The sequence below is a fragment of the Sinocyclocheilus grahami genome, unplaced genomic scaffold, assembly GCF_001515645.1.
Source record: "Sinocyclocheilus grahami isolate Dianchi unplaced genomic scaffold, SAMN03320097.WGS_v1.1 scaffold138.1, whole genome shotgun sequence".
NCBI classification, from domain to species: Eukaryota; Metazoa; Chordata; class Actinopteri; order Cypriniformes; family Cyprinidae; genus Sinocyclocheilus; species Sinocyclocheilus grahami.
The window spans coordinates 223,484-237,558 of NW_015505317.1; the positions used below are offsets into that span (position 1 = coordinate 223,484).

A 14,075-nucleotide genomic window follows, 5' to 3' on the forward strand; every position below is an offset into this window, starting at 1 on the left:
TATATATATATATATATATATATATATATATACACATGCATACATACATACACATATAATTTTCCAGTAGATTATTCCTTTAGCAGACTTAAATGCATCTTACAAATAAGAAAAACATATGATATATATATAATTAATTAATTATTATTATTATTATTTTTTTTACTATTTTAGTTTACAATTCCATGTAATTTGATTCAGTGTCTTTATGCTTAACTTCAGACCATTGCATCAGTAGCAGCTTGTGATGCGCTTTTGATACAGAGGTCTGAAGTAATTTTAAATAAGTTGAATGGACCTTTTTTTTTTGTGCTAAAATAGGGCATGGGATTCTACTGTGAATCTCCGTGTTGGCAAATCTATTCAGTCTTCCCCCATGCTTGGAGGTTGTCCCACTTTTTTGGGCATCTACCTTCCCTAAGAAACCTGCCCTCTTTTTCTTCCCTCTAGATTTGTGTTTGCATTTCCTAACCCATATCCCAGGAATGCCATAGAGGTGGGCATATGTATCGGGGTCAACAAGGCACCTGGACAAGATGGATGTCTATGGATAAAAGGCACTGCTGAATAATTTGCGTTTCCCGTTAAGAAAGATACAGAACAATATTTCACATACAATCATGGCAGATTGGGGTCGACTGTGACGACTGTGCAGCGGGTAGGATCCGGGGGTGCCTGGCTCATTTAAAAAGTGTTTCCCATCCCATCAGGAGTGTGGTCTAGAGAGAAATGAAGTTGAAATAGTTTCACAGTTCTGTATCGGTCGTGTATTTAAACTTTGTGAGGTCTTTTTTTATTTTTCTTCAGATCATAAGTATTCTACATTGCGGTTTGAATTTGAATGCCCAAGGCTCAGACTTAAACCAGTGTTAAATGTTATTTTTTATCAGATTAAAAAAAAATGTTACCAGTGAGGTTAGAAAAATGTAATGCAAAGGAAACACTACTTTATTTTTCTCACCTCACCTGCAAATCTTTTTTTAAAATCTAAAAACAAAAATACTTTATGATTGTAGAACATTTAATTTAAAAAGGCATGACGTTTGGTATTAATTTGGGTTGGGTACAACTTTTTTTTTTTTTTTTTTTTTTTTAAGAAATGTATAATTTATTATTATTATTATTTTTTTTTTTTGCAGTGTAATCATTAAAACATGATCCTATATTCAACATTTCCTTATCTACCTGTGGTTTGAAGAGCTCTCTCTCACTGGGCGTACAACATCAAATCGTGTATGAAACATTCGTGTTTGGGCCAGTGCAGCTATAAGCAATGTGTTTAATATATTATTGTGTTATAACTGTACGCATTCTGTCTCCTTCTCAGAAATACCGATATCAGGATGAGGATACCACGTCGCCTCCAGAACACAGCTCTCCACACCTACCAGGAGATGTGCGTCCTCCTGAGCTGGTGCAGGTGTCGGAGAAGAGCATCTCCCAGATTGAGAATGTACACGGCTATGTTTCCCATTCCCACATCACTCCTATGAAGGTAAAATCTCCCAGCATTCCTCTGGCTCCATGACAGATTTCTGTGCTGCATGGCATCTATTCTGTGTCTCTGTGCACTCTGTAAACATGCTTAAATGTTGTGTGTGATAGAATCTCCATCAGTGTCATGTTTACACATGTGCACAAACATACCCACAAAATCAATTACATTCACATACACTAAATTAAAGACTCAGACTACAGCTAATGATTAGTTTGCTAATTGAATCCGTTTAGTTCAGATGAGAGTGCTGACGGATGTTTTCCGTGCAGCGCTCACAAACACAATCTATAATTAAATTTGTTTAGTTTATTATTTTTACTGGTCCCAGCAGAAAATAAGGTTAACATTTATTTCTTAGGGGGAAAAAACCTTTATATGGCTCAGAAAAATCTATTAATTAAATATTAAAAATATTATTATAATCCGTTGCTGTTTGGTTTGGTTTGGTATTTGTATAGCATTTCAGTTTATTTATTTATTTACTCTGGTCCCACCACAAAATAAGGTCAGCTTTTTTATATGGCATAAAAAATCTATTTATTAATTACTAATTATATAGTTTTATTTTTCATTTGTTTTAATTACTAAAAATCTTGCGTGCATTACTTTTATTTAATTTACTTTTTGTACCCATCAGTTTTAACCAGCTAGATAACATTATCTCTTTTTATATAATAATTTTTTACTATTTTAGATTAACAGAAAAAAATCAAGTAGCTTTAGTTTTGCAGACTTGCCAAATCAACTGAACACTAGCTTGTCCAAGTTGGAAGACCAGTTTAAACATTCTAGGATCAGCAAAAAAGCTTTTTTCAGCCAGGTAGATTCTCAACTTTCACCTGTTGTACTATTTGGAGAATTTGAGCTTATAACAAAGTAATATTATCTAGCTGCTTTGTTGTATAAAGTTCAACATAGAGTAGCGTATAATATATCATGTCCACTGCTGAGAAAACAGGTCAGTAGCATGCAACCCTTGAAAAATAATCGCTCTGTTCCAAATGCTAGTGCCTTGCTATCTACTTCCTACATAAGAAGCTGTTCTTAACCAAAATGAACCTCGTAAGGCATTGGTTTGAATATTTCTACTTGTACGCTTCAAACTTTCTACTGACACATAACACATAAATAGTGCTCATGATATGCATGTGAAAATAGACTCCCAGCTGATTCAAAGTGCAGTATGTGTTAGCACATGTTGCTAATGACACAGTACTCCAAGCACAAAGCAAGCACACACAAATTGAAAATTTTAATTATATGTAACTACTATGTATTCATATAAAGGCCTAAGATGTGACTGATAGTTCATCGCAGAAGCTTAATGCAAGTCGTGTGCTAAATGAGAAGATGGCAAGCGCAGACGCAAGAAAGATTTAGCAATATTATTTATTAAAAACTGGACTTCTACACAGTTAGCTTTGTTTATCTGGTCATCATTAATGCATAATAGCCAGTCCACAGAGACTGTTCTGCTGTACAGTGACTCAGTTTTCTGCAGCAGTCGGATGGAACTCTTAAAATATGGATGCACAGCGAAACATTTGTCAGAAAAAGATTATGTATAGCCTGATTATGTTTTTAGTACCTTACGTTAGCAGTCACACTAATTGTTTCAGCTGTGAATGATTCTGTTTACTGGCCAAATGAGAAACCTTTCAGGGTCAGGGTATATTTAGCATTTTTAAAAATAATTCTATCATGATTAGGCCTACACAGAATCTGCACATTCTTTTTCTTTCTGTATTGATTACAGGACACAATCTGCAGAATTTTGCAGAATGGATTTAAGTATGGTAAATTGTGTTTCAAACTGCTCTGGAAATACTACAATCACATTGGAAAGACATTAAATAATATCACATAACGTTACAGTCTCCTAACCAGATGTGATGCAATTAGCAATAAAAACTCTTCCATAACCTTTTTTTTTTTTTTTTGGCCAGCAAGGATATTTTGTTGATCATTTTGTTTCTATTTCTGTGGCAATTTTCAAAAAATCAAAAATCTCGCTCCTAACTGTTGAAAGGAAGCTGACATGATGCCCTGCGTTGTGGGACGTTTTATACTCATTTTGCAGCTTTTATGACCTTATCAATTCAGAGAATATATGTAATATTTATGATTTTAGAAGTTCATTTGCCACAACGCTGGACCATTTAAAATAAACTCATGAAGGCTTATATAAAAAGATTTATATAAATAGTGAAAAGAAAATAGAAATGGGTAGCTTGAAAAATTAAAAAAATATAAATTGATAAATAATAAAATGATCAATTTGAACCTAAAATGGACACGTTCTACGTCACTCACATTAAAGATCAAATATCTGTGGCTTGTCTGTCAGTGAATGATTTTGTGCAGTTTATATCCAGTATGAAGAGACAAATTGCTTCGTTGTCACTTGTCTCATCATGTCTGGTTAGGACACCGTGTTATGAATGACAGGCATTGAAATGTTGTTTTAATGGAGCTTTTTGTGCATTTCCTAGAGTGCAGGCCTATTAATGACCTAGTGTTCTCATTTGTTGACGTCTTGAACAGCTCTACCACCAAACTACTATTAATCTTCATCGTTTGTAAAAGCCAGGTGTACATTGCAGTTTTAAAACCCGTGATTCTTAGCACACCGAGAGTAGTGCTGATGTTTGAGGAGCTGTGCTGGGCTCAGATCAGTGGAGCTCCCCGCATGCCGACAGAGCAGCGCCTGACAAGCCCTGCCTGTCACCTCCGATCAGCCTCAGCTGCGCAGAGCACGAGCTAGTGCTCTCTGTCCCCGCACACACACAAAAACACACTCGCTCTGTCATCACTATGAGCCTGCATTCCTCCTAAATCAGTCCATGTGCTCTAGGCTGATGGTGCTTTCTGGCTGCTGGCCCAGCTGACTCGCGCCCTCTCTTAACTCTCCCTCACAACAATATGAGCTCTGAGAACGCACGCTACAAACACACATCTTTGCAATTAGTTGTATTTTCTTTTTTCAAAATGAATCATGTTACCAAAACAGACTTGGATAGTTCGATGACAGTTCTGATTGTGATTAAGATGACGATTCAAAACAATTTCCTTCAAATCAGACTGGCGATGTGAAGCTCAGTAGCCTTACGCCACCTTGTGACCGTTGTTTGTAATGTAAGGCTCATTAGAAGTTTAAGTTAAATATAATTTTTCGATGTTAAAATACTATCCTGGCTTAGCTTAATATGCTCAGCCAGATGTATATGGAGCAAGTTTTATTTATTTTTAAATGATGTACAAAATGATACATATTTTGTAATTCTGTTTGACGATGCACAGTAAAATTATTTTTAGGTTTATTTTAAAGATTACGTTTTTTTTCTTAAATTTTTTGGTTCCCATTTAAAACAATGTCACATTTTAGCCGTAGGACCTTTAATTTCCCATGAATCAGATCTCGCTTTACACACTCTCTGCCCTGATGATGACGTGACTGCATGCTTTCCGCAGAACATGACACATGAACCACATGCCCCTGGTCAGGTTTCTATTTACAGACCGCTCTACTGGCAGTCAAGACACAGGGATGCTCTCATCCAGAGTAACGGATTGTTTAACCTTTCGCTTCAGTGGCACACAGCCCGAGTTTACCTCCTAAAGCAAATGCAGTTTGTTTAACGTCATATTGATTCAAAGTCATTGATGTTTGAGATTTTTGCCTGATTATGAGATTTCTTATGATTCCCTGTGTGCTTGGCTGGAACTGTCGTCACAGATGGAGGTGACATCTTGTGGCTCCCCATGTCCTACAGTTGTAGTGTCCTGTAACTAGCCTGCATACTTGTAAAAGCCTATAATGATATCTGTGCTGAAGCACAGCAGAGCTCTGCTGTGATATTTTTATCATCGTGTTCGTCACTTCACGAGTAAGAGAAGTGGGTCATGGTATATACATTACATAATTTGGAAACACTGAGTGATAAATTGTGGTTATTTTAATAGTTTTTTTGTCATTAATGTAACTATCATGAATTTCTAGTTTTAAATTTGCTGAAATTTGCCTATGAATATACACCACTATTCAATAGTTTGTAGTCGGTGAGATTTTGTAATGTTTTTGAAAGAACTGTCTTATGCTCACCAAGGCTGCATTTATTTGATCAAAAACACAGGGGGGAAAAATGTAATATTGTGAAACATTATTACAATTTAATTAGAAAGCAGTTTTTTTTTATATGTTTTAAAATGTAATTTATTCCTATGATGGCAAAGCTGAATTTTCGGCAGCCATTATTATTAGTGTAATTATTATTAGATAATTCATAAATGGTTCTAATATATTGATTATTGGAATTGAAAACGGTTGCTGCTTATTTTTTATTTTTTTGTGGAAGCTCTCCATAAATAATAAAACGTTCAAAAGAACCGTATTAATTTGAAATAGAAATATTTGTGACAGTGTGAAAGTCTTTACTGTCACTTTTGATCCATTTAATGCGTCCTTGCTGAATGAAAGTATAAATTTTTTTTTTTTTTTTTTAAATCTTAATGACCACAAACATTTGAATGGTGTCACTGTCAGATTGTCAGAGTGCCTGTGCTGATAAATCAGTATAAATAGGAACAAATCCAAATTTTGGTTAATAAGTTTTTCTTATTGTTCTTCTTCTTCTTCTTCTTATTAAAATTCTAGTTATAAATATGGCATCTACAGTATGAGAACAAGGGCACATGTAGAGAATACAATACTCTTATAGGCTGCTGAAAACATGATCAAATAAGACAAAATATTAAGCAAACACAAATGGTTATGTATAGAACTTTGAATTGTGTGGGTTTCAGTCCTGCAGTCGCTTTTTCCACCATCGGTCTGAACGGTTTTAAGAACAGTATGGAACGGTTCCCGTTATGTTTCCGCTTGAGCTTTATTACGTGGGATCCTTCCAGTTCTTTAGAAACTTTGTGGAACTTTCTGTGGAGTTGAGTGGGTGTAATTCTATGTGGACCTGCCTATGAGTAATTATGCTTGTTAACCCAAATACATATAGGATTTACATCATTTTAACTTTGGCCGTCCAAATTAGATGTTGACATATTAGATGCCAGTTATTCTCATTGATTCATATCAAGCATTTACTGCAGAGAACACCTATTTCGTGCTTTACCTTCTCGTATGACACACAGATGACACATGTGATCACATTGTTACCCATCTGTCCAGGCATTCTCAGAATGACTCCATGCTATGGAAATGACATCAATTTCCTGCTGTCTTCTGCCACACAACTTCAAGTGTGTGCTTTTTATGAGTGTAATTTTTTTTTTTTTTTAAATCTTAATGACCACAAACATTTGAATGGTGTCGCTGTCAGATTGTCAGAGTGCCTGTGCTGATAAATCAGTATAAATAGGAACAAATCCAAATTTTGGTTAATAAGTTTTTCTTATTGTTCTTCTTCTTCTTATTATTATTAAAATTCTAGTTATAAATATGGCATCTACAGTATGAGAACAAGGGCACATGTAGAGAATACAATACTCTTATAGGCTGCTGAAAACATAATCAAATAAGACAAAATATTAAGCAAACACAAATGGGTATGTATAGAACTTTGAATTGTGTGGGTTTCAATCCTGCAGTCGCTTTTTCCACCATCGGTCTGAACGGTTTTAAGAACAGTATGGAACGGTTCCCGTTATGTTTCCGCTTGAGCTTTATTACGTGGGGTCCTTCCAGTTCTTTAGAAACTTTGTGGAACTTTCTGTGGAGTTGAGTGGGTGTAATTCTATGTGGACCTGCCTATGAGTAATTATGCTTGTTAACCCAAATACATATAGGATTTACATCATTTTAACTTTGGCCGTCCAAATTAGATGTTGACATATTAGATGCCAGTTATTCTCATTGATTCATATCAAGCATTTACTGCAGAGAACACCTATTTCGTGCTTTACCTTCTCGTATGACACACAGATGACACATGTGATCACATTGTTACCCATCTGTCCAGGCATTCTCAGAATGACTCCATGCTATGGAAATGACATCAATTTCCTGCTGTCTTCTGCCACACAACTTCAAGTGTGTGCTTTTTATGAGTGTCTGCAGTTCATCATGATGATCCATGGTTTTAGAAGAAGAGTGCTTTATATGTGTGCTGCATTATGAACGATCATCATTATGGGTGATTAGGGTTCAGTCATTAGACTGAACTCACCTCACACCCTTTATTATTCTATTCCTCACTCGTTTTTGCGTTTGCCAGCTGTTTGTTGCTTAGTGAAGTTGTTGTGTTATGTCAGTAGCTGCATGGGTTTCAATGAAGGGCACGATGCTTTCCCATACTTCACTCTCATTTTAAAGCTGCTTGTGGGTACATATTTGTTTCATATATTTGTGTGTGTGTGTTTCTATCAGAGTGTGTTTGCTACTCATATTTATCACCTGAGCTGCGTGCCCCTCTTCAGGTAGAGTCTCTGGAGTGCGTTTTTGATGGGTCGTCTGCGTTAGGAGGTGAGGAGGTCCCAGCCCCTGCCTTTGCCACACTATACTCTCAAAGTGACACATTGATGCAGGTAACCCAGTGTGATTCTATGGATTTTATTTGCATGTTTGATTCACCAACCACTGCTCTCTATGCAAAAAATGATAAAACAGATGGCACAAGCTTATAATCTAGAGAAAACTGTGTTGTAGTTTGCTGTGCAAGCACTAGGTGGCAGAGATGCTACAGTGTTAGATGGCATGTATGTAGAATTCTGTTGGATAAGTTGTAGTTTGGACTATATAATTTATATGTCCATATTATTTTATACAATAAGTATGAAGACACAAATTTCCCTATTTAATTTCTTAATTTCCTGTACTATGAAATATTATTTGAAAGAAAGTGTCTTTTATAATTTTTAAATCACAATGCAATAATGCGTTCCTCTGAAACAAGTTGTTAACCAATAGCTAAATGGTTATGAAAGGGATAGTTTACCCAAAATGCTAATTCTGTCATCATTTCCAATTCTGTTTCCAAACCTGTACGAGTTTTTTTCTTTTGTTGAACACAAAAGAAGATATTTCAAAGAATGTTTGTAACCAAACAGTTGATGGTAGTCATTGACTTCCATAGTACGAAAAAAGAAGAATATTATGGAAGTCAATGGCTACCGTCAACTGATTGGTTACCAGCATTTAAAAAAAACAAACAAAAAAATGAAATTCTTCAAAATGTCTTGTTTTGTTTTCAACACAAGAAAGAAACTCGTACAGGTTTGGAGCAACTTGAGCGTGAGTAAATGATGACACATTTTTGGGTGAACTATACCTTTAAGGCATTATTATAGATGACTTCTGTTCGATCTGACTTCATTCTGTTATGCAACAGTCACCATCTATTCAATAAAAATCCTTTTTTTAAATAAATAAATAAATCAATCAATAGATCCCATTACCAAAGTAAAATGTGTTGTGAACACCATGTCACATTGACTTGAGTATTTGGTGTCCAGTTTAAGATTCACTGTGCTATATACCTTGTAAAGATAATTTTCTTAAAATGAAAAAAATATTTAATTTCTTGAAAACTATGTGAGTTTCTTGTTTTTAGATTTTACTTATGCATTTTTGTAAATACATTTTAAGTGATTTAAGTGACAAGTCATTAGTAACAATTTTGACACCTTTGGGGCAAATACAAGTACAGGTGCAAACAATTTTGTAGCTGAACACGGTTTAATTTTTATGTCAGTGTGAAATGTTTGTTGCCAGGCCTTTTATGGTATTTGTAGAAAGAAAGAAATGACCTTATCTCTTTGTTGGTGACACTCTTAAAAATGTAATGCTTTCCAATAAATTGGACTTGTGCCAGTTTCTGGGTCAAGGAGGATTAAATGATTCATGCTTAATTTGTTGCACAGCTACTCTAACAAACCATGCTCATCAGTAGGTCAAAGCATTTTGTCTCTTTAGGGTGAAATGGTCAAACCAAGTCCAAACCTGACATAAAGCTTAGAAGATATATTTGCCATTTGATTAATGAAATCACGTTCTGTATGAGTGCCTGTTCAAGATAGGTTTGTTTTTCTAATATAAGCCTACATGAAGCTGTTCACGTATACTGTCAGGTTTTTTTTGGGGGGGGGGGGGGGGGGGGGGGGGGGGGTTGTAGAAAGTTTTGCTAGATTTTCTTCTGTTTATGCATTTTTTGTATCTTTAAGAAGTGAAGTGTGACTCTTAGCTTTCTCTGTTGACACGCATTCCGAGACTTGTTTCTTGTTCACTGAACAGAATGTCAGACCGCCTTTTTAAAGTGGGCATTTGGTGTTTATAAGGTTTGTGGCAACAACAATTTTCTGGGGGAGGTTGTGAAACAAGACTATGCATCGTGCTTATATTAACAGGCATGCAGACTTTTACACAAACAGATGGTACAGGCCTGTTCATACCTCTGCTGCTTTGTTATTTAATATTGAAGTAATGTTATATTGAAATGTGTTTTATGACATTTGTCACAACATTTAGCTAGAACAGAATTGAATTAAGTATATTTTTGGCTGCAACTTTGTAGCCTTTCCATGACTTTACACGAGAAGGATAATAAATTATTACTTGTCTCCTGCAAGTCTTATGAGGTCTTGACTCAAATCATGTTTAAGCAGTATTTAGAAGTATTATAATATGTCTTGTACATTTACCATTTGTTTAGAAGGCTTTTTCAGTTTTGAGGTCTGTATTCCTGTATTATTTGTATTTCTATATTATTTGAATAACTGTACATTACAGTTCAAATGTTTGAGGTTTGGTAAGATTTTTGTTGTTGTTATGCACTTATGCATTTACTTTATCAAAAATACAGTAAAACACTGATATTGTCAAGTGTTGTTACTAATTTAAATATAGCCTGCTGCTTAATAGTTTTGTAGAAACTGTTATAAACATTTTTCAGGATTCTTTGATGAATAGGAAGTTTAAAAGAACAGCATTTAGTTTAAATATAATTTTTTTGTGACAGTGTAAGACTTTACTATCACTTTTGATCAATTTAATGAGTCCTTCCTGAATAAAAGTATTGATTTCTTAAAAAAAACTGAACATACTGACCCCAGTCTTTTGAATGGATGTCTATGTTTACTTTTGGTGAAATATGTTAGAGCACTTTTCTACATACTTCTGTGAAAACCAAAAATGCAAAAACAGGGCTTTGTGTGTTGTTTAGGTAATAAACCAATATATTTCCTGAAAATGTACTAGTAAATGAGGCAATTGTAGTTTTTCTGTTTATTATTTAATTTAGTTTTTAAAGGATTAGGCCACCCAAAAAGGAATTTTCTTTCTCACTTCACTTACCCTATTATTGTATGGCCAAAGGCTGTATAAAGATTTATAAAACATTTCTCATTTTGTGTTCCACTGAAAAAGTAATACGGGCATAAGGTTTTTTTGGCAAGGCATGAGGTTGAGTTTTTATTTTCATATTCTCTGGTCCTGAGATTTTCCATTTTTGTTCATGTCGTTAGTGCTTGTCATCAGCAGTGGAGAGTAATGCAGTAATGTGGCTGGAGCTGCAGGGCAGTAAGTGCATTAGTTTTGTCCAGCCGTATAAAGTAATGGGAGCTGGAGGTGGAGGTGCGTCTCTGCCTTGAATTCAAATAAGGTGCTTTTCTGACTCGGGTACAATCAGTAATTTGTTTTAGCCTGTAGCCTCTGTTGGGGACAAGTGGATCTGTGGTGGGGCTCTAGTGTACCATGAGCGTGAAGACTTCAAATCCCATGTGTTACCAAATAATGTGATGCATAACAACTGTTGGCAAGGAGACCAAATGGCTGCATGGCTGCCGATAGGCTCAGACTCCACTTGATTTTCCTTGAGAGTCATCAGTTTTTTTTATTTTTTCAGCATTTTACTTCTTTTGCCAAGGTTCACTTAATGTGTATAATGTTAGTTGCTGAAAACTGAATATGCATCATTGATGTTAAAGTGAGGCTGTTTGGTTAATTTCGTAATTGTTGTGATGTCATAGCCATGAGGATTTCGGAGCAAGCTGTCTTTTGCAGTTTATTTTTAGTAAATGTTCCTTTGGGACTAAAGATTATATAGAGATTTTATCTTGGGCCTTGTGGATTTTAGTGCCTCGCTTAAAAGGGTGCTTTATTTATTGCAATTCAACCAAAAATGAATATTGTGTCAGTATTTACTCACCCTTATGTTGATCCAAACCTGTATAGCATTCTTTATTAGTAGTATTAGTGTTTTTGATCAATTTAATGAATCCTTGCTGAGTTCAAATATTTCTTTTAAAAAAAATTATAAACTTACTGATATTTTTTTCGTCATATGATGGTATATCAATGGTTACTAAAACGGTTTGGTTACTAATATTCTTCAAAATATACTCTGTTTTCTGTAGCGTTTCAAAGAAAGAAAGTGAGTGAGTAAATGATGACAACTTTCATTTGAGGGTGATCCTTTTAACACAAAGATTGTGTTAGGATTAACAGGCCCACATTTATCGCAGATCACTTTTTGATGCATAAATTATGTATCAGTTTTTGTTTAATGTTGCAGAAATAGCTAAAGTGTCTAACCTTTTTAGGCAATGTCATTGTAGTCTTATCAAAGATTGGGTGTTTTACCGCCGTTTTGATTTGAAGGAGGTGACCTCATAGAAACGGAGCAAAAGAATATTTGGAGCGTTTACAGTAACTGTCATTACTCAGATGTGCTCTTCCTTGATAAAGTTGCCAACTCTTCAATGGATATTTTGGGCCTGAAGAGCGGATATAACCTGGTGGATATATATATACAGTGGGTACGGAAAGTATTCAGACCCCCTTAAATTTTTCACTCTTTGTTATATTGCAGCCATTTGCTAAAATCATTCATTTCAAGTTCATTTTTTTTCCTCATTAATGTACACACAGCACCCCATATTGACAGAAAAACACAGAATTGTTGACATTTTTGCAGATTTATTAAAAAAGAAAAACTGAAATATCACATGGTCCTAAGTATTCAGACTCTGTTACCAGAACCCAAACATTAGCATCTTGACACTTCTCCAAAAGTGTTCTGTAGTGAAGTAAATGCCTGTCATGACATGGCATGAAGTATCAGACAGGAAAAAAATGTTTGAGGTAGTTACGTTTGTGAAATAATATTATAATATTGTGTAATAATAATAATAATAATAATGCAGTAAAAAAAAAGTTTTCAATTTAGCATTCTAAAATGTAATTTATTCCTGTGAAGGCAGAGCTACATTTTCAGCAACCATTACTCCAGTCTTTATAGTTACATGATTCATCAGTAATCATTCTAATGTATTAGTATTCAGTTTCTCATTATTATCAATGTTGAAAACAGTTGTGCTGCTTAATATATTTGTAGAAATAGTGACACAATTTTTTCAGGATTCTTTTGTAAATAAAAAGTTTAGAAGAACAGCATTGATTTAAATGAACATATTTTGTAGCATTATACATGTCTTTACTCTCAGTGCTGCATTAAAGCATTTATTTCTTTAAAAAAAAAAAAAAAAAAAATCTAACTTTTTGTTTTTTGTTAAATGGGCTTAAACTTTTTCCTGTCTGCTGCCTTTGACGTCAGCTCAGGATAGTCACTGGAGAAAGTTTTGGAACTGTGATTAGCAATGTCATTTTTCTCCGTCTTCAGAGTGATTAGTCACATGACATTTACAGCTCTAGTGATTGGCTTGAAAAGTGTGACCCAGTGAGCAAAGATGGCAATATAAAGTTTGTCTACTTCTGGTAGGTCCTGCTTCAGCAGAGCAACCTGGGATGAATGGAAATACTAACATATAGCTTTCTCGAGGTGTTATAAACCTCTTTGTGTGTAACGTTTGACAAGATTTGGCTACCTGAATAATAACATGACACCCAGTTATGCCAGTCTGTCTCTGATGCTCTTGGTGTTCCAGCCACGTTGCTGTCTCTGCCTTGTTTCGGCGTTGCGTTCCAGTCATCGGTCTGCGCTGAACCACGTTCTCCCTGCCTGAAAGCCTCCGTTAGTCTAGCTGAGAGCAAAGAGGAGGAACGCAAGGGAGGAGGGGGAGAGATACAGCTTTACTGAAAAATTAGCTGTGTCATTCTTGGGGAATCTAGACCACAGTTTAGAGTCCCGTAGCACCAGACATCCCCTTACGGCCAGCATGCAGGTCCACGTGTTCACCCGTGAAGCTCTCTGGCGGGTTCTCTAGCCCCCTTTATCACGATCCTATCCTGCGTGCACTGCATCATGGGATCACCTTGACGCAGCTTCTGGTGGTGGGTGGGGAGTTGGGATCAGTGCTGAGGAGTACTTTGCTGTATCCGGCGGTCCGTCAAACCCTGGATGCTAAGCGGTGCCGGGTTTCACCTCAGGACTCGTGTGACATGCTGGCCTCTATTTGGTACGCCAAAAAGATGGGACGACGTCTGATCAGAAGCATTAGGAGGACCAAGAGATTGCAGCTGCAGTTGCTGGTGGGTAATAGTTAGTATATCTGTGAAACAGGGTTGTGAAATGCATGCCCGCAGACCATGTTTGCTCCAGACAGAATGACTTTGAGCTGTGCATGTAAATCACAGGACAGACAAGAGGGACAAAAGGGGGAAAATATTGCC

At 35.8% G+C, this 14,075-nt stretch overlaps 1 protein-coding gene across 1 annotated transcript in view; it reads left to right on the top strand.

Annotated features, from left to right (window-relative positions):
* The window catches only part of LOC107591188 (disks large homolog 1-like), a 156,153-nt gene that overhangs the window by 65,956 nt on the left and 76,122 nt on the right, over positions 1-14,075 (top strand). The window contains exons 4-5 of the mRNA XM_016280271.1: positions 1,328-1,495; positions 7,928-8,035. Of these exons, the coding sequence (XP_016135757.1) occupies positions 1,328-1,495; positions 7,928-8,035 (276 nt within the window). The remainder of the gene's footprint in view (positions 1-1,327; positions 1,496-7,927; positions 8,036-14,075) is intronic.